The sequence below is a fragment of the Notothenia rossii genome (assembly GCF_949606895.1).
Source record: "Notothenia rossii genome assembly, chromosome: 11".
NCBI lineage: Eukaryota > Metazoa > Chordata > Actinopteri > Perciformes > Nototheniidae > Notothenia > Notothenia rossii.
In genome coordinates this window covers 17,992,504-18,011,322 of record NC_136910.1, presented here as the reverse complement: position 1 = coordinate 18,011,322, position 18,819 = coordinate 17,992,504, and the positions used below count along the sequence as shown (strand labels likewise).

At 40.1% G+C, this 18,819-nt stretch overlaps 1 protein-coding gene across 30 annotated transcripts in view; it reads right to left on the bottom strand.

Moving 5' to 3' along the window:
- The window catches only part of LOC307025604 (ankyrin-3-like), a 163,024-nt gene that overhangs the window by 76,101 nt on the left and 68,104 nt on the right, over positions 1-18,819 (bottom strand). For 12 of the 30 annotated variants that reach the window (XM_079660378.1, XM_079660389.1, XM_079660408.1 and 9 more), the window contains exons 4-8: positions 13,736-13,837; positions 9,385-9,483; positions 4,972-5,157; positions 3,481-3,504; positions 1,057-1,155 (exon numbers count right to left, since the gene is read on the bottom strand). In XM_079660378.1, coding sequence (XP_079516504.1) covers positions 1,057-1,155; positions 3,481-3,504; positions 4,972-5,157; positions 9,385-9,483; positions 13,736-13,837 — 510 coding nt within the window. The remainder of the gene's footprint in view (positions 1-1,056; positions 1,156-3,480; positions 3,505-4,971; positions 5,158-9,384; positions 9,484-13,735; positions 13,838-18,819) is intronic. The other 18 variants (XM_079660402.1, XM_079660405.1, XM_079660400.1 and 15 more) reach the window with 2 other exon arrangements.

Here is an 18,819-nt window from a genome sequence, read left to right as displayed (position 1 = left end):
TCTAGGGGAACATTATCAGTCAAGCAGCTTTAGCCTCAAATTGGTTTTAACATTCTAGTTTTTTCTATAGGGGTAAAGAGGAGGGGGAGGTTTCAATAAGACACTCTTCTGCACTGTATTATTACTGTACGTGGTACAATTGTATCCTCATATTTGTTTGAAAACAGACTGATACACAGTGATGTTTGCAAGAATGTCTTTTAAATAAGGTCACACAAATATAAAATAACCTAAATGACTTGACATTTTCTACAATAAATGCATGGATAGATTTCTGAAAAAGGCTACAGGCCAACAGGTAACAGGAACTGGCGTCCAAAGTGTCAGGAGTTAACCTTGGCCTATAATTTTAACATAAAACTAATACAAAAAGGCCACAAAAAGATATCTGCAAGTAGACACAAACAAGACTGAAAAAGGGCAAAAGAATAACTACATAGAGACACAAAAAAACTTCAAAGAGACTCAAAACAACTACAAAAAGACACAAAAATAACAACAAAGAGACACAAACCTCAAAGAGAGGCATCACAACTTCAAAGAGACACACAACAACCCCAAAGGATTTACAAACACATTTAAATCTGTGGTGCATCTTGCTTCTACTGTATGTTGAACAGTCTGTTCCAAAATCAGTCAGGAGTCAATCTAAAAGGACAGGCTGGATTTTATTCTAAACTTTATATTCAGTACATTCACTTAAATAACATCAAAAATGAGGACTAAGTATTAAGAAGTTAATTCTAAATAAGTTAAACATCTTCTTCTACCACTGCTTACAGTATTTGGGACATACTCAGTCTCAAACAGCCATACACCCAGCATCCTTTCCTCCTGTCTGTAGGATCCTATAGCACACTGACATCTCATATATGTTCTCCAGCAGAGTGACACGCACAGCTGCAGGATTACGTGTGTACGTGTTAGATTCCTGCACACACATCGTCCCGCCCTCTCATATGAGAGTCGTACAGTGAGTGTTTGCAGAAGCCCTGACTTCAAAAGGTGTGTGAATATGTGTGTGTGTGTTTGCCTTCTTTGAAGCAAAGTACCTACCCTTGCCTTGAAGTCCACAGCTGCCCCTCTGTTCATCAGGAGTGTTGCTACGTTGATATTGCCGTAGTGAGCCGCAATATGGAGAGGAGTGAAACCGCTCTGAGGGGGACGAGAGACAGAAAGATAGACACATTAAATTAAAAGAGAGAATAAAGGAATACAAACATAACTCTCTCAATGAGCTGCGAGCAAAGCATAACGAGATATTAAATAGCAGCTTGGCCAAAAGCAGGCTAATAGAGCAGACGAAGGTTGAGCAGAAGTCAAACATGCTCTCAGTCGTGGGTTCACATCTTATTAGAAATACTCTTCTACTTTTCTTGAGTGATAGTTGCAGCGACATAGTTCAGATGTGTAGTGGATAGAACCACAATTATATTCAAACATAGCACATTGAGCTCATGTCAAATAAAAAACATGCAAAGGCAATTATTAAAATGTCTATTTGGGATTTGTCTCGATTCCTTCAACAACAAAAAAGAATCTTGCAAATCTTGACATGCAGTTAATCGTGCTTCTGCATTAATCAAAGACAATATTGATTTAATAGGAAGTACGGTATGTTGTTCTAAAAAGGATGCTTTGAAGGAAGTATTTGTTGGAAGGCTTGACCTAAAGAAACCTTTAAATGGGTCATAAACCTGCTTAATTCATGTAAATGTGTTCAAAATACTCATCCAAAATCATTCATTTGTTCAGATCTTTTTCAGACTTAATAAATCACTTCCATTTCCAAAGCAACAAATAGGAAAGGTCAACATGCTATAACAAAATTAAACCAAGAAGCTACTTTATAGAAAGCTGACTAAACTGCTTTCTGGGCACAGTGATAGTTAAGCATTTTTTTCAAAGGACAGTCAGCATAATGTCACATTTGTAAAAAAAAAAAAATGCAATTTAATTAAATCTATTGGCATGCAGTTCAACTGAACCCATTGCTTTTACTTCAGCCCTACAGTTTGTCCTCTCATTGGCAGCTAAATGAGAGCCTTCGATGGTATAAAGCACTGACATTTAATTTAACTTAATTCAGACAAAAGCAATACAGTCTACACAATGTCTTAAGCAGTGTGAGAGCAAAAGCACTTAATAGATGTGTAATTGTAACTGGAGTAGGATCACATTACAGAAAGGTTCTTCTGTGGGCGGAAAAAGGTAACGGGGGGAAAGAACAAAAACATCAACTCTGTGACAAATGTAATTATAACTGCTAAACACATGTAATTAGCCATTTACGGTAAAGAGGATAAAAACCTAGAGAGTGATGGTTTAATGATCTGGAGCAACACATGCAAGTCATTTTCTGGCCGGACCACAGACGAAAAATAACTTTTTCATCGTTGAAAATTCAATATTGCAATATGCTAATTATTCTCTTAAGACCTAAAAAGAACAGTGTCATATCAGGCAAATACTCTTATTCTTGTTAATGCATGAGTTGGACAGAAATACCAATATCATTCCCATGTCTGTATGGAAGATATGAAGCTAAAGCCAGCAGCCAGTTAGCTTAGGATTCAGTCTGGTTACAGCTAGGGGGAGACTCCCAGGACATCTATTTTCCAATTACATTTGTTATGGATCAAACAAATGATATATCATGTTCAAGTTGTAATGCTAGACTAAGCTGCTGCCTTTAGCTTCTCATTTACCACACAGACATTAAAAATGATGTCAATCTTCTCATCATACTCTGCAAAATAGCAAATAAAGAGCATTTCCCAAAATATCAAACCATTCCCTAAAGCCTGAGCAGGCTTCATATTCAGGCCTTCATACCTTTAGCATGTCTGTGAACAAAAATTGCAGCAAAGTGTTCACTGCTGCCTTTTTCATGTTAAAAAAGACTGATTCAATGCTTCAATCGATTTAAATGGAAATGAGGCTTTTTTTGCATTAGACAAGAATAACTACCGTAAGCATACCATACATTAAGAACCAGTTCTTTGTTTTCATTAGAGATTTCATTCCTTATCTCTTTTGTGTCAATGAAAACTGATTTTCGTGAAATAAAGGAGGAGAAAACAATATTTCATGTTAAAAATGTAAACAAGTACATCAAAGTGCAGAACCCCAACAGGACTGCTGTTGTATTGATCAAATTCGGCTTGATCGGCTCATAAGTGAAATGTTTCCAAAAGCTCTATGTATATATATATATATATAGTATATATAAAGGTATATCTAATGGCATTTATTAAAACTCTGCTAAAAAGCTGCAAGCCACTGGATGCACATAGAGCAAAGTCAAAAATGCGATGCAGATTTTAAAAAAAAGCAGGTGCACAGGTGAGACATTGTCAGCAGCGAAAGCTTCATGCCAGCATTTACGGTGCATGCTAGCAGACAGAAGGCTTTGCAATGGTGACCATGAGTGAACACTGAAAGGAGAGGAAGGAGAGAAGAAGACAAGAGAAGATGTACCTCTGTTGCTCTATTCACCATCATCTAGAAGGGAAGCGGTAGGGTAACAATAGGAAACGAATAGGAGGAGGAGGAGGAGGAGGAGGAGGAGGAGGAGGAGAGAATGGGGTGGTTAGTGCACCACAACAACTACAACACCAACACCACGGCTTCATCAAGCATAGGATGGACACATGAGAAAATGTTGGGAGTGATGAAAAGGACTAAAAGGCAACCAAACCGGGGTACACACAACTGGATGATGGACTGAGACTCTCCCTTAAAGGTCCCATGTCATGCTTTTTTTTGTGTGCGGGTGCTAGTGGAGCCTCGCAGATGGGGGTGCTGCAGCCCCATCAGCAACCCCCCCTTCCTGCGTCCATTCGCGATGTCTCGCTGTCTCGCAGACCCCACGCAGCAACCAGGAAATGAACCCAGCTCACACTGTCCGCTCCTCGCAGCAGCGAGCCGCGCAACGTCCCTCCAACACGGCACCCAGACCCCACTCAGCATTCTCATCGGTTTGTCATTACTGGTGTCATTTTCTGGTTGCTATCAAATGCCATTGTAACACATAATCACTGATGTTTCGCTGTAACGGTGATGGACTCAACAGAACAGAGTGGGCGAGCTGACCAATCAGAGCACAGTGGGCTCATAGGGAGGGGGTGGCAGGAGCTCCAACAAACCGTTAAGGACAGAGAGTGAATACACATATGATACAGAGATGCTGTATGAGAAACCAATGTGGGTTTGGAAAATTGCACAATTTAAATCTATTCTAGTAGACCTCAACAATGGAATTATGATCAGTAGAAATGGCCATGACATGGGACCTGTCATGGCCATGACCGGTCAGAGTCTTAGGGTTAGAGTCTTAGGGTTAAAGAGTCTGTAGGTGACACAAATGTATTCCTCTAATATAAATGAATACTGTACTTTTCTTTATAGTTTAGTTACTGTATATTGTTACAGATTTAAATACTTTTTTCCAGAGAAAACATGTTCAGGACTTAAATGCTTTCATTATTGGAACCAACAAAAAAATCACATTCGATTCAATTTTAATAACAGAAAAGCAAAAAAGGTATTCCTCCTTCTTTATTCCCCATGATGCCATGAGTAAATTCAATGCCATAGGCCTATCTAATATTAAATGTGTTGTTTGTTCAGTTCTTAAATTCTAGGATACTTTGGAGTGAATATTGAATGTTAGCTAACTTAGCTTAGCACAAAGACTGTAAACAGAGAGAAACAGTTCGCGTGGCTCAGTCTAAAGGTTAAAAACCTGACTACAATCACCTTTAAAGCTCATTAATGAACATGTTATGTCGTATTTCAAAAATCACTTATTGCCCAAAATTCTTTAAGAAATGTAGTAAAACTGAAGCACGTGGCTAACTTGCAGGTCCAATCAAAATATAACAATCAAATAAATCTAAAATAATAAACAATCACTTCCTCTGTGAGAGTAGATGATTTGTGGTCCTGTATATCGTGCGGAGAGCGTACCTTGGACTCGACGTCAGCGTTGTGGTCGTTCTGGAGGAGTAGCGCGGCGGCCTTGGTGTCGTCCTTCCTTGCAGCGATGTGTAGCGCGGGGAGGCGAACTTTCCCTTTAGTGTCGTTCTCCAGCAGCAGGGAAACCACCTGCTCGTGGCCTTGCTGCAACGCCACTGCCAGAGGAGTGAACCCATCCTGTGAACCAAATACAAGAGGAACATGTAAATACTTCATGTTAGCTGCTAACGGTTAGCAGCAGCCAAACTGAAGAAAGGAAGTTAGGTTGTGTTTCCAACATTCCAAAAACAAATCGTGACAAGTTGGTATAACAAAATAAACCAACAATAATATATTACATTTGTCCTGCAAACAAACAACTCTCCATTCATGAATGTATGAGCAACCTTTTTAATCTTCACTTAATATCTAAAAAGTTAAGAATACACTGTCACATTACATTTTGTTCAAGGATTTAACAAATGCATTAAAGAGATGAAGATCACCATTTTGGGATCTCTCCAAGGCTTTAGAATGTATAACCTGCCTTTATTTATGACCCTTGTGACCATCACCGTCATCAGTTTCCTCCTTTAAAGATATTAGAGAGCACATTTTAATTTCCCTAAGTGCTCAAGCAGTAAATTAGTGGAAGTTAAAATTGACTTTTTTCGAACTGTTTTCGTAGACAAAGATTTAAAGGTCTCGTGACTTGCTTTTCCGGTTATTACCCGTCCCCTTGTGTGTCATGTAGCTTTGTCTGCATGTAAACGGTCTGCAGAGTCACAAACCCTCAAAGTGCACCCTGTAGCGAGTAAAACTAACACAGAAAATACCTGTCTGTGCTGCCCCAGAACGCCTCGTTGGACATTTTTCATTTTCCCTTTTTTTCTTCCTGGGTACGGTGACGTAACCATACCCAAATGGAGCAATTGGTCCAAATGGACCTCAATCTTTTCTCAGCTGCAGCTCCGAGGATTTCTCAGCCTGAGACGGCGGGACGTTGCGAGGCTGCGGGTGTGTGTGTGTGTGCTTGGGCTGGTTTCGGGACGATGACCCCACGCAGCAACCAGGAAATCACCCCAGTAAGCCAGCTCACACTGTCCGCTCCTTGCAACGTCCCTCCAGCACAGCACCCAGACCCCACGCAGCATTCTCATCTGTTTGTCATTACGGGTGTCATTTTCTGGTTGCTAACGCCATTGTAACACATAATCACTGATGTTCCGCTGTAACGTTGGTAGACTCATCAGAACATAGTGGTCGAGCTGACCAATCAGAGCACACTGGGCTCACAGGGAGGGGGGGGCAGGAGCTCCAACAAGCCGTTTAGGACATAGAGTGATTACACAGAGATGCTGTATGAGAAACCAGTGTGATCTTGGAACATTGAACACTGTAAATCTATTCTAGTAGACCTCAACAACGGAATTATGATTAGTAGAAATGGCCATGACATGGGACCTTTAACATCTATTACAGTGGTTTTAGAATAAAGGAATAACACACAATTCTCCCTCTGCATGTTTCACCTTAAGCTAAATGACTACTTTACTGTAGGTTAATCAGTTCAGATAACTTATTCCAAAATAGTATAATTATATATAACATTTTAAGATCTATCGCAGTGACTTTAATGTAAAAGTGGCCATTGAAACTTGTTAAACTGTTATTAGATTAGCATGAAGGTGGACCTGTTTGAAAGGGCTTTAACAAGCAAAATGGCCTTCTAATAACCATTTCTCAATATAGGCATGTCAGCTCATGCTCTAAAGAGAGTTTAAGTGCTTCAGTAGGAGTTCAGTGTCTCGCTCAAGGACAAATCGAAAGGAAATGCAGCTGCTAATGAGCACAAACTGAGAAGAAAACAAGACGACGCCAACTGCATCCTACTGCAAACATATCCATTCACACAGGCAGTATAACAAATGAGAGATACAGCAGCGGAGAGCATGAATCATCAAAGAAAAGGAAATATTTCTCATACATAAAAACAACACTTGTGTTTGTATGTGTGTGTATGAGGACGGGCATGTGTGTGTTTATACAGGACGCCGACTGTCTGGATAAAGCCAACTCAACATCATTACACCCACACATCAAAGCAGAAGCTCTCCTTATAGAGATCACACACACACACAGGAAAACAAACACACCCGTGCTAGCACACAGTCGTAATCAGAGCATCTCCGCAGCACACCCACGGGCAGGCGGACATGTTCAAATGCATAAATGTAGCCTTTTTGAGAAAGTCACAAGCCTTCCCTGCACTGCCCTCCTGTTTCATCTGCTTTATTATCGATTCAGGAAAGGCACTGAGACAGTTTTATGTCCTAAAAATACTTTAAAAGCAACCACAGTGAACAGACAACGCTGAAAGTGGGGTTTGATCTTTATCTTCAAGCATGAACACTTGCAATGACACAGCACATTTTACCTGCTGTGTTTTTAAAATTAGCTAAAGATCACTGAGTTGAAAAACATAAATAAACTGTAGACAGGACAGTAGGACACTCAGTACATCTTACTTGACAAGTCATTAATCATAAGAGAAATAAATAATAACAAATAGATCTGCAAGGGTGACCTTCATACTACAGAAACATGAAATCATAAATAAAATATGTCGATATCACTGCAGAATATCTTTACATATTTTGTACTGTTGGACGAAAGTACCTGCGATAAAAAAGATGAATTGCAGACGGATGATTTTTAATAAACAAAGGATTTCTGTCCTACTCTACCTCGTGCTATGCTGAAACGGTTACATATTAATTATTGAACACTGTGAGTTGCTTCAAATATGGATTTATGTTTGCCCTCATGAATAATTCATCCATGTCTCCCGCTGGAGGAGACTGTGGGGCAGAGGAGGAAAGAAGGAAAATGGCGAGATGTGGCGGTGTGGAGAAGGAGGTAGACAAAAGGAGGAATGAAGGAGGAGGAGAAGGATGGAGAAGAAACAGGAAGATGAAAGGAAAGCAGAGTAGGACAGGGACACTCATGGTTTATTTTGAGACCTAAATACACCGTTCGCTGACCCAAAATCTTATTAGAGCACCAAATGTGTATAACTACGCCGCTGAAAAAAACACCACTTTACTCCTGTTTGAGTCATGTTTTCTCAAAACTACAGTGACTAGCTTTTAAAGCTTTTATAGACTTTCACAGTATTTATGGTTAAACAAAAGATGATGGTCTGAAATTGCACCATTTCAGAATACTGTATAATCATTAACAGGTTAGGGTATGATAGCTTCTTCAAGTCAGGATCAACAAAAATGTGTAATGCCGGGGTCAAACCTCAACACATTTTGACACAAATCTGTCACCACGTTATTCATAATTACAAAAGGTTGTTTATCTTATTTGTATTATTATCTTGCTATTTACCATATTCATTGTTTGAAATGTTCCCGATATATATTCCAATGTGGCTTATTTTAGAGTTACTTTTACTTATGATTAGGTATTATGACTTTAGTTCATCTTACTGATAATCCTTCTGTACAAAGTTACATTTCAAATGTAGGAATTGTACTTGTAAAATCATATTTTAGATGTTTGTTTAAATAAGTAAAGTATGTGAGTACTTCTTACACCCCTGCACAACGGAAATAGTTTTGCTATATGGTATCTGCGGAACTCTGCTATTTTTTTGGCACTATAATCAATTTTTTTTTTTAAACATACAGAAAAACTTGTGAAAATATGCATTGGCTTCACAAATGTGTTTTAGACAGAAAGAGTTTTAGTGGCAGTTGGCTGTCTGCCACTACTACAGCAGAGCATATGATGGATTGTACTGACACACTCACAGCGTAGCACACACACACACACACACACTCACGGCGTCACACACACACACACACACACACACACACACACTCACAGCGTCACACACACACACACACACACACACACACACACACACACACACACACACACACACACACACACACACACACACACACACACACACACACACACACACACACACACACACACACACACACACACACACACACACACACACACACACACACACACACACACACACACACACACACACACACACACACACACACACATCCATGGTTCCGTCCTCCAGAGACAGTCAAGGTCACTCTGAATGAATACTTCGTCATGCTTTCTCTCTCTTTTATTCCACCCTAATCATCTCCTCTTAAATTAAGCAACAACTTCATGTTATTCGGCTTTTGTCTCCTAAATGAGACACTAGTTGAAGCCACGTATTCACCATTTACAGAAGTATGTCATACATACTGTAACACTGCAGAGTCATGACAGGAAGTCTAAATAAAGGGTTGTGATAACGGTTAGATATTTAAAGCTGTTTTGTGCAAATAGGGGTTTGTTGTGTATGCGTTGTGTATCATCTGTTTGTGCTTGTTTAGGTACCTCAGTGGCAATGCTCTGACTCGAGCCGTGGTCCAATAAGTACTGCACCACGTCCATGTGGTTCTCCTGCGCCGCCATATACAGCGGAGTGAAGCCATTCTGGAAAACAGGGAAGAAAAAAAACACTGAATCAAACCAAAAGTCATGTTTTTTTTAAGGTGCATCACACCACTCCTGTCTGTTTATCTCAGGGAGTTTGAACATTAGTAACTATTGAGTTCTGCTGTATGACCAAGAAGTCAAAATGTACTCGAGTGCATTGCATTCATCGAAGTCAGGTATTTAATTTACTTTGTCAGCCAAAAACCGACATTCCCACTAGGGTTTATTTAAATATGGTTTCTCAATTGAATTTCAAAGATGTGCTTTATCATCATATTGTGCTATTATACATACAGTACTTTTAGCATCAGATCCCAAATGACCTCTACAACTACAACAAGAGAACTACTGTCCCGGAAGGGCTATCATGAGTACATACTGTCACCTCCCTGCATACCTCACACCTGATAACAGCGAAGATAAAATCAGATGCAGTGCTGCAGTTGAAGCGTATGTGTGTGTGTGTGTGTGTGTGTGTGTGTGTGTGTGTGTGTGTGTGTGTGTGTGTGTGTGTGTGTGTGTGTGTGTGTGTGTGTGTGTGTGTGTGTGTGTGTGTGTGTGTGTGTGTGTGTGTGTGTGTGTGTGTGTGTGTGTGTGTGTGTGTGTGTGTGTGTGGTGCAACACTTAAACAAGGCCAAGAATACAGATCTCCATAGCAACACGAGGATCCAAAAATCACTTCAGTATTCAAAAGAGCTCCTCCTCCTATTTTTGTATTTACTCTGATGTCAATGCATCAACACAATCTCTTCTAATATGTGTCATTGCACCTTCACAGTCAAAATGCAGCGATGACCAAAGACGCAGTGGAAAATAAACTACTCTGCCAAGTAACTAAAGAATAAAACTGCAGATCCTGCCAAGATAAGATCAAAACTAGAAAGATCATCTTGGGATGGGATCAAACTCTTTGGATGCCAAATTGGGTCCAGCCGTTAACCCCCCCCATATGAACTCAACATGCTTTCAGATCACATTTGGATATCCAGCTTACACAGGGCCGTCCCACGCAAAGTTATATGATGAGGCCCTCTGTTTTGTGAGCGTTGTCGTCGTCGGGGGGTGGCGGGGGTGCTATAGTGGAGCCTCGCAGCGGCGAAACCGTGTCGCGCCACACTGATTGCACCGCAGAAGCGCATAGGTGTGTGCCGCATTTTCGGCTCAGTTGAGGCACCTTCCGCAAGATGAGGCACCCTCCGCAAGATGAGGCACCCTACGCAAGGTGAGAACCTCCTACGCAAGGTGAGAACCTCCTGCGCAAGGTGAGGCCCCCTACGCAAGGTGAGGCCCCCTACGCAAGGTGAGGCGGCCCTGTGTTTACATCTTGTACTGTTGTGAAGGTATTGTGGTGAATTTTAATCCTTTTGAACATGGGGTAGTGTTTCATCTAAGCCTCTTGTGGACAAACTGAGTATTACAACAACAAAGAATACACATTTTCCCTACCTATTGCATTAAAGGTGGGGTAGGTAAGTTTGAGAAACCGGCTCGAGATACACTTTTTGTTATATTCCATGGAATGCTCAAAAAATCCATTAAAAAATCTCATCTGTGGAAGCTGTGGCGCTGTAAAAAGCACGACCAATCATTTTAGCCGGCCCGGCTAAAATAACTGGATGGCCTACCTGCCTGTCAGCCTTCCATCTGTGCACAAACTTATCTCGTGCCCTCATTGCTCATGTGCTCGTTCGTTTGTTTTGGAGGAGGGGCTCTGTAAGGAAGTAGCCGATTTCTTCCGGCTGTGCATTTTCAAATTCTAGCGCACTCAAGCTGGTTTCTCCAAAATTACCTACCCCACCTTTAATGTGGATTATATAATTTGTTCAAGTATTACATTTTCCTTTTAATGTATTGTGAAGTAGCTGTGCAGACTTCTGAAAACATTAACATGTACATTATAATAAAAACATTGTTTATTAATTTACCAGCCATCTCTACACACTACTTTATTCTTTAACAAAAATACAACTAAATATGATGTTTTAATAACTTTCAGTTTAGAACAAATCATTATCGCTGATCAATTCCAACGTCATCTTCATTCTCTCAGCAGCTCTGAGGCCTGTACTAAGAATCCAGTTCAACATACCCTGGGCCCAGGAGTTCAAAACGTTTAATCCCTATCTGATCAGATCAGATTTGGATTTTGGGGAGTTCAAAACCAAAAAGCAAGGATTAGGATCACTTTGATATCCGATCAGATCAGGAAATCCAATCCAAGCTTTAATCTGGATCAAATCTTCAAAATGGGTAGTTCAAACCAACAACACAGGATTGGGATCAGTTTGATCCCAACAAACTGGATTATCCTGATCCCACCAGAGGGGTGGATTTCCAGTGGATTACCAGAGCAAAATGTACTTTGCAATTTATTTTAAAATATGTTTCAATTGAAATAAGATGGCAATGTTTGTTAACTGAAATAATACACAATTTTTAGCCTTCATGGGAAATCAATTTTATTTTTAATTTTTTGGTCACGTTTGTGGTGGCCTATTTTGTTTTCAAACAAATGTTGATGACATAAATGTTTATGCTCATAAAAGTATCACAACAAAGATTGTCAATCACAAATGTAATTTAGATTCAAGAAATAATATCTTCAACAAAAATAATGTCCATTAATTTGTCATCACCTTTCAAAAGTAATTGCCGACAACTGATGTCTCTGCAATGTGGTCTCTTGTCTTCCTTGTATTATTTTTCATGTCCACTAGATGGCGATCGGTAGGATTATAGCACTGATATTCAGGATCTAGTCATCTTGAAAAATCGTAATCTGGATCAGGCTGATCCTATCCTGAATTGCTTTGAACTCCAGGGACAAAATTTGGCCGACTTTTCTGATCCTGGATCACAAAAAATGGGATTTCAAAATCTGATCGGATCTGATTGAGATTAAAAGTTTTGAACTCCTGGGCCCAGGATATGTTTGAGTTACCCGGCTTACCTAATCCAAAACAAACACGCTCTCGCTAAACGGTCCTACGACGCTGGTTATCAACTCGGTAACTCAAGCCCGGTGTGCCCTATCTAGTTATGTGCGCGTTCATGTGAAAGGGGCGGGGCTAGCAACATTTGACCAATGACAAACATGAAGAAGCGCACTGACAGCATACTTCCCTGAATGAACTATAATATTAGACATATGAAGAAGTTAAACTTTAAACATCCATGACTCAAACACTTTATCCAGGATAAAAGCAACCTAGTTGCACCTACCAGATGAATACAGCTGGTAAAAAAAAAAGTGTTTGAAAGCGTACATTAATAGGTTTATGATATCACTGCCGGATACGGCTCAAGAAGCTGACTTAGATAAGGAAATATATTATACATTATGATGTGATATGAATGATAATGGGACACTTCGACGTCTGCACTCACAGTGCCGGTAATGTTAGTTTGATCTGGTTACTTATTTTAACTTGTGGCAGATATTTAAGTAAGCTTTCTTAACGCTAATGTTATAATCGTCAGATTGCTCTGAAGATGGGAGGTGATATTCTATTAATTTTCACGTTCACACAGTCAGGTGATTTTTGCCAGCCGTCTTTCCTGCAATGGTAGTTTTTCTGTATTTCCTTTATCCTGTAATTATGCTTTAAACTCCGCACAATGAGCTCTGATTGTTCAGCAGGAGGTGCTTTTACTGAGTTGATCTCTTATCCTGGAATCTAACATGCTCCGGACCAGAGGCTAGCCGTTCAGCATAAGTTACCATGGAGATATACCCCGCTAAGAAGTGAACCAGCGTCGTAGGACCGGAAACCTAGAGTTTTCGCTGGGCAGAACGACGTGGTGAAGGAACTCGTCACCCACAGTGCCAACGTCAATGCACAATCTCAGGTAAGACACACACACACACACACACACACACACACACACACACACACACACACACACACACACACACACACACACACACACACACACACACACACACACACACACACACACACACACACACACACACACACACACACACACACACACACACACACACACACACACACACACACACACACACACACACACACACACACACACACACACACACGTTGTATAATCTGCATGAAAGCACACACTCAAATGTGGATTTGAGAGATCATTTGAAAATTAGAGAGCTTTGAGGTGTGTGTGTGTGTGTGTGTGTGTGTGTGAGTGTGTGTGTGTGTGTGTGTGTGTGTGTGTGTGTGTGTGTGTGTGTGTGTGTGTGTGTGTGTGTGTGTGTGTCTGTCTGTCTTACCTGAGATTGTGCATTGACGTTGGCACTGTGGGTGACGAGTTCCTTCACCACGTCGTTCTGCCCAGCGAGGGAGGCTATGTGAAGAGCTGTGTTTCCTTTCTGCTTTGAAAAACAGGAAATACACACTATAAACTTTCTTTTAAATAACTTCAACTTCAAATCATAAACCCGGTCAAACATTTACACAGAGATATGAGTACATTTTCTATTTCTAATTGCATCTTAATCACCCCGGGATATCATTATCTCAGAATAAATGTCTGCTCTAAAATCATAGCAAAGAAAAAGTTCAGAATTGCCTTAGGATCATGATCTTTATTTGATTTCTGTTATCATAGTAAACCTGTTTACATCCCCCAATTATGGAAGCTTTAGTTCGAAATCACTTGAAAATGATTAGAAGATGTTGAGTTAGAAAACCCATGAAAATAAGCTTTACCATTGTAAAACACAATTATTATTTAAATGTTTTTGATCTTTATAGTAAAATAAACTTCTAAGATGTATTTTAATCCCATGAATGTGGTACTAGATGGCAGATCAAATCCGCAATAAAAATACGTTCTGACCCTCAGTTATTTCAAAGCATTGATATCTTAAAATGTGTACCATTTTCTTTATGTCATTTTCTTAATTGCAATTACATAATATAGGAAATAAACACCATAACACAAAACAAACGAAAAAAAAATTACTTAAAATGTAAAGTGGCTCAGTCAGTAGGGCCTTGTACTGTGAGCCGTAGGGTCGCCGGTTCCAGTCCCCTAACAGGCCCTGCCGTGGTGCCCTTGTCCACCGGAAACCCCCTTCCCCCCCACTCCCATTGCTCCCCGGGCGCTGTACAAAAGCTGCCCACTGCTCCTAGTACTAGGATGCAGAGGCAACATTTCACTGTGTGCTGCATTTATGTGTGACCATTAAAGAGGGTTTCATCCTCCAATTCTGTCCTGTATGAAAAATCGGATTTCTACATTAAATAAATGATTTAAAACTTGCTAGAATCACTACTGAAAAATCAGTCAGCATGTTATTTTACATAATATTAAGACACTACTATGAACGTGCAGCAGGAGGGGAGAAGGGTGAGCAGTCTCAGTCAAGAAAGTACCCTCTTACTGTATAATGTACATGCAGATTGTGTTAGAGTTGGTATGAGGGTGAGTTCCATATACTGAACCTCTAATGGATGCACCTGTTTTGTGTGTGTGTGTGTGTGTGTGTGTGTGTGTGTGTGTGTGTGTGTGTGTGTGTGTGTGTGTGTGTGTGTGTGTGTGTCAGCAGCAGCTGTTAACATGTTGTCATTCCTGCTGCCAATGGGAACTCCACTTAAACACCTCCCCTCATGCCAGGATCTAGGCTGCCCTTTCTATTTTTCCTCTCATGCTGCTACACTGCATTAAGACTAGAAAGCACAATTTCATGGAGGCTTATGTAACAATATTTGAGCACATTGAATTTGCAGGCAGTTTCCTCCAATAGAGATAATATGCAGAAATGAAGCAAAAGCTGGTGCTTTCTTTTTTCTGCTTTCCGTCAGGTTTATATACGTCTAAACCTGCATTTAGAGGTTTTATTTAATGCTGATACAAGCATCAAATACAACAAAGATATAGTATCACCCTCTTAAGCACTGAGCCTGTTTTTCAGGTTTTAGGCTCGAAAATGACATTCCCAGAACAAATGACCATATCTTCTCTTCTAAAATGGTTCAATTAATAATCTTTTTTCTAAAAGTAATGGTACCTGTGAGTTGGATGTAGAAAAGTCAGAATCAATATAGATGTTTTCTATTTTAAAGAAAATTCAGATTGAACATAGTAAAAAACTGTAAATTATAGTGTCCGTCCAAAAGATATTTTGTACTTATATTGAAAACTAACCTTGGATGATGGGTTAGTAGACTAAAAGCTGTAGGAATCCAAAGTACAACATATAATAAGTACCCTGTATCAAGATTGATGCAAAACAAGTGATATTTGACCTTTTTAGACAGATTTAGCAAATAAAACCTCTTCTGGGGCCATTTGGGTGGATTTTCCTTATCTCTGGCCCCCCTTCTTCGATTTTGACATGTGACATCTCTTTCTGACCGTTAGAGCCAATAGAATCGAAGGGAAATCGTCCTGCACACACTCATGTTAAAAAAAAGGTGACGTCTTTGCGCATTCCATGAAGCTACAGACCGTAGGAATGGCCTGCTCTACTATTTTAAAACGGAATTGCAGTTTTATTGCTTATAGATTATCAGAACATTTCAAAGGGGACACAGCCACATTGGATATTAACCTATGGATTAACTACATCATCGTTGTTATCGTTTTAATGCCATCGAAGACCAGTTTAGACCAGACAAAGACGAAGGTAAGCCATGTCAGCGTTGTGGGCTACCTAGCGCCACATGTTTTGATGTACGTTTTTGTTGATAACATCGCGAGTTTGTATCTTTCAGTGTTGAGGTGGGCACCGTTAGATTCTGTGTCTTTACGATCATAAACGATGTGTTGGATGTGCAGCTAGGATAAGTAATAAGGGAGCTAGGGGTGATTTTCGGTGCAGTAATAGCAGAGGTGTGGACTCGAGTCACATGACTTGGACTCGAGTCAGACTCGAGTCATCAATTTGATGACTTGAGACTGGACTTGACAAAACACTTGCGACTCGACTTGGACTTGAACACCAATGACTTGGGACTTGACTTGGACTTGAGCCTTCTGACTTGAGGTGACTTGATAATTTAATTCAGGGGTCTCCAACACGCCGATCGCGAGCTGCAGTTAGAAGAGCAGACTCCCGTCGGGGAGAGCGGAATCTCCAGCCGCTTCTACTCTTGCTGAGAATCCTTGCAGGCAGGGGCGGGACTTTATTTAGGGCCACCATGTGGCCAATCATATGCGAGGACACACTAGGATCATACCATTATGTGAAAGAAGGGTGGGGGGCACAGCAGGTGTAGTGGTACAGGCCAGCGGCACAGAGCAACGGGAGCCGGATTTAAATGCAAGCGCGTCAGAAAAAGTCAAGAAATTAGCGAAAACCGAAAAAATAAGCAGCATTTGGCTGCATTTCAATGATATTGGAGAAAGCAAAGCTGAGTGCAGGATTTGTAAAATGAAAATAACCTTCAGAGCAGGTTTTTTTTTGGCACTTAGGATTTATTGTCAGAGGTGGGAGAAGTTCAGATTGAGTAAAAGTACCAGAGTGTAGGAATACTCAGTTACAATAAAAAGTCCTGCATTCAAAATGTTACAAGTAAAAGTACAAAAGTATTAGCATCAAAATATACTAAAAGTACCAACTGCAGAGGGATCTAGATTTGGGTGTTCTTTTCCCCATAATGACTGACCGCCTCGCTGCACATTATCCCTTGCATAAAGATAGATTGTGGGTCCCTTATGACATGTTGTACACAGTAGAAATAAACATTCTGGTTATCTCAACATCAGGGATCTTGCACATTAAACGCCTTCTGAATCAAACCGTCACAGTAGCCTTACCTTACTGATCCTTCTTAAATTAGAAAAAAACACATTACTTTACCAGCAGAGAGAAAATGGATTATTACATTATTAATGTGACTAATAAAAAGCAGTTGGATTATTAAGTATTATTCTGTTGATCGATGTCATTACATTTGGTGAAAAGCACATAATGACTTGTTTATAACTCGTTTTGTCAAAGTTTAGGACTTGGACTTGACTTGAACTTGCCCATCCTGACTTGAGACTTGACTTGGACTTGAGCGCAAAGACTTGAGACTTGACTCGGACTTGAGCGCAAAGACTTGAGACTTGACTCGGACTTGTAAAACAATGACTTGATCCCACCTCTGAGTAATAGGTTAACATTTTTAGCTCTGGGCTAATTCAGAGGCTCACTGTTAGTATTGTTTTTTATTTTATATTGAAAAAGATCAGTTAAATTCTATTTTTCCCGTTATATGGATAGAAAATATTCATAGTATATTAAATATTAAGGTTCCTTAGACGTTGTTTCCTGCAAATGACCCGATTTTGGCCCCGGAAACGGGTCCGTGGGGCTTAAGAGTTTAATGAAGTTGATATAACACATTTGTTAAAAAACAGATGCCTATTTACAAATTAAACAGCATTCATTTGGATTTATAAGTCCATCCACTTTGCTCCAGAATGTATGAAAATAATTCACCCAAAGAATGGCTGCTTGCTGCCTTTGAAAACATTGCTGATGGTGACACTCAAGCAGAACAATAACCTGGTGGGCCTTAAAGCCAAAACAAGAACTGAAAAACGCCAACACCTTTTGGGGTCGGGTCATACATCTACAAGGTTTTGTCACTACTAAAGACCTCTCTCTCATTCTAGTCTTTTGATCCATTCTTAATGTAAACATATTAAATATAGGCACTTTTCCATAATGAAGGTAACGGATCAGAACAACCCTGTTTCCTCAGTCATATTTCTCCTGGAGACCGCTGCCAGTATAATCCTCCGGAACCCTGGTTGTAACTGTATCACCGACATCCCTATATTGTATATCCCCCAAATAAACATGGATTATTCAACGATGGACTGTTGGAATTTTTATAGCGGCAAGCTTTTGAAAGTTTTACTGATGTTTCCTTAGAATGTACTCTAGCGGTTCACTAGCAAACATGAATAAAAAATGTAGAGCAGTGGAACAGCGAACTAAAGGAACAGCTCGCTAAGAGCTAGGATGATAACATTGATAGTGAAAAGGAGGACAGTAACCCAGAAGGTCGTACTAGTTAACCTGTCTTCAACTTGAACTAGACTGGCATCCAAGAGGACTTGAGCTTCAGCTAGCTAAGGCGGAGAACAACAGCCACCTGTCACACCCCCACCTCCAGTTGATCACCATACCAACCTTTGCAGAGGTCTTGCCCAACACCAAACTAATGACAGAGACCTTGTGACAGGTACTGTACAAGTCCATGCCTCCACACAAATGACCTCTATTATCTGCCAATAACCCCTCTTTAGCATTTGTAAACACTGTCATTTAGATCATGATAACAGCATTTTGAACAAATGTCAGATCAAATATTTAAACTATTTAATATTAAAGTATCTGCTTTACTTGGGTCA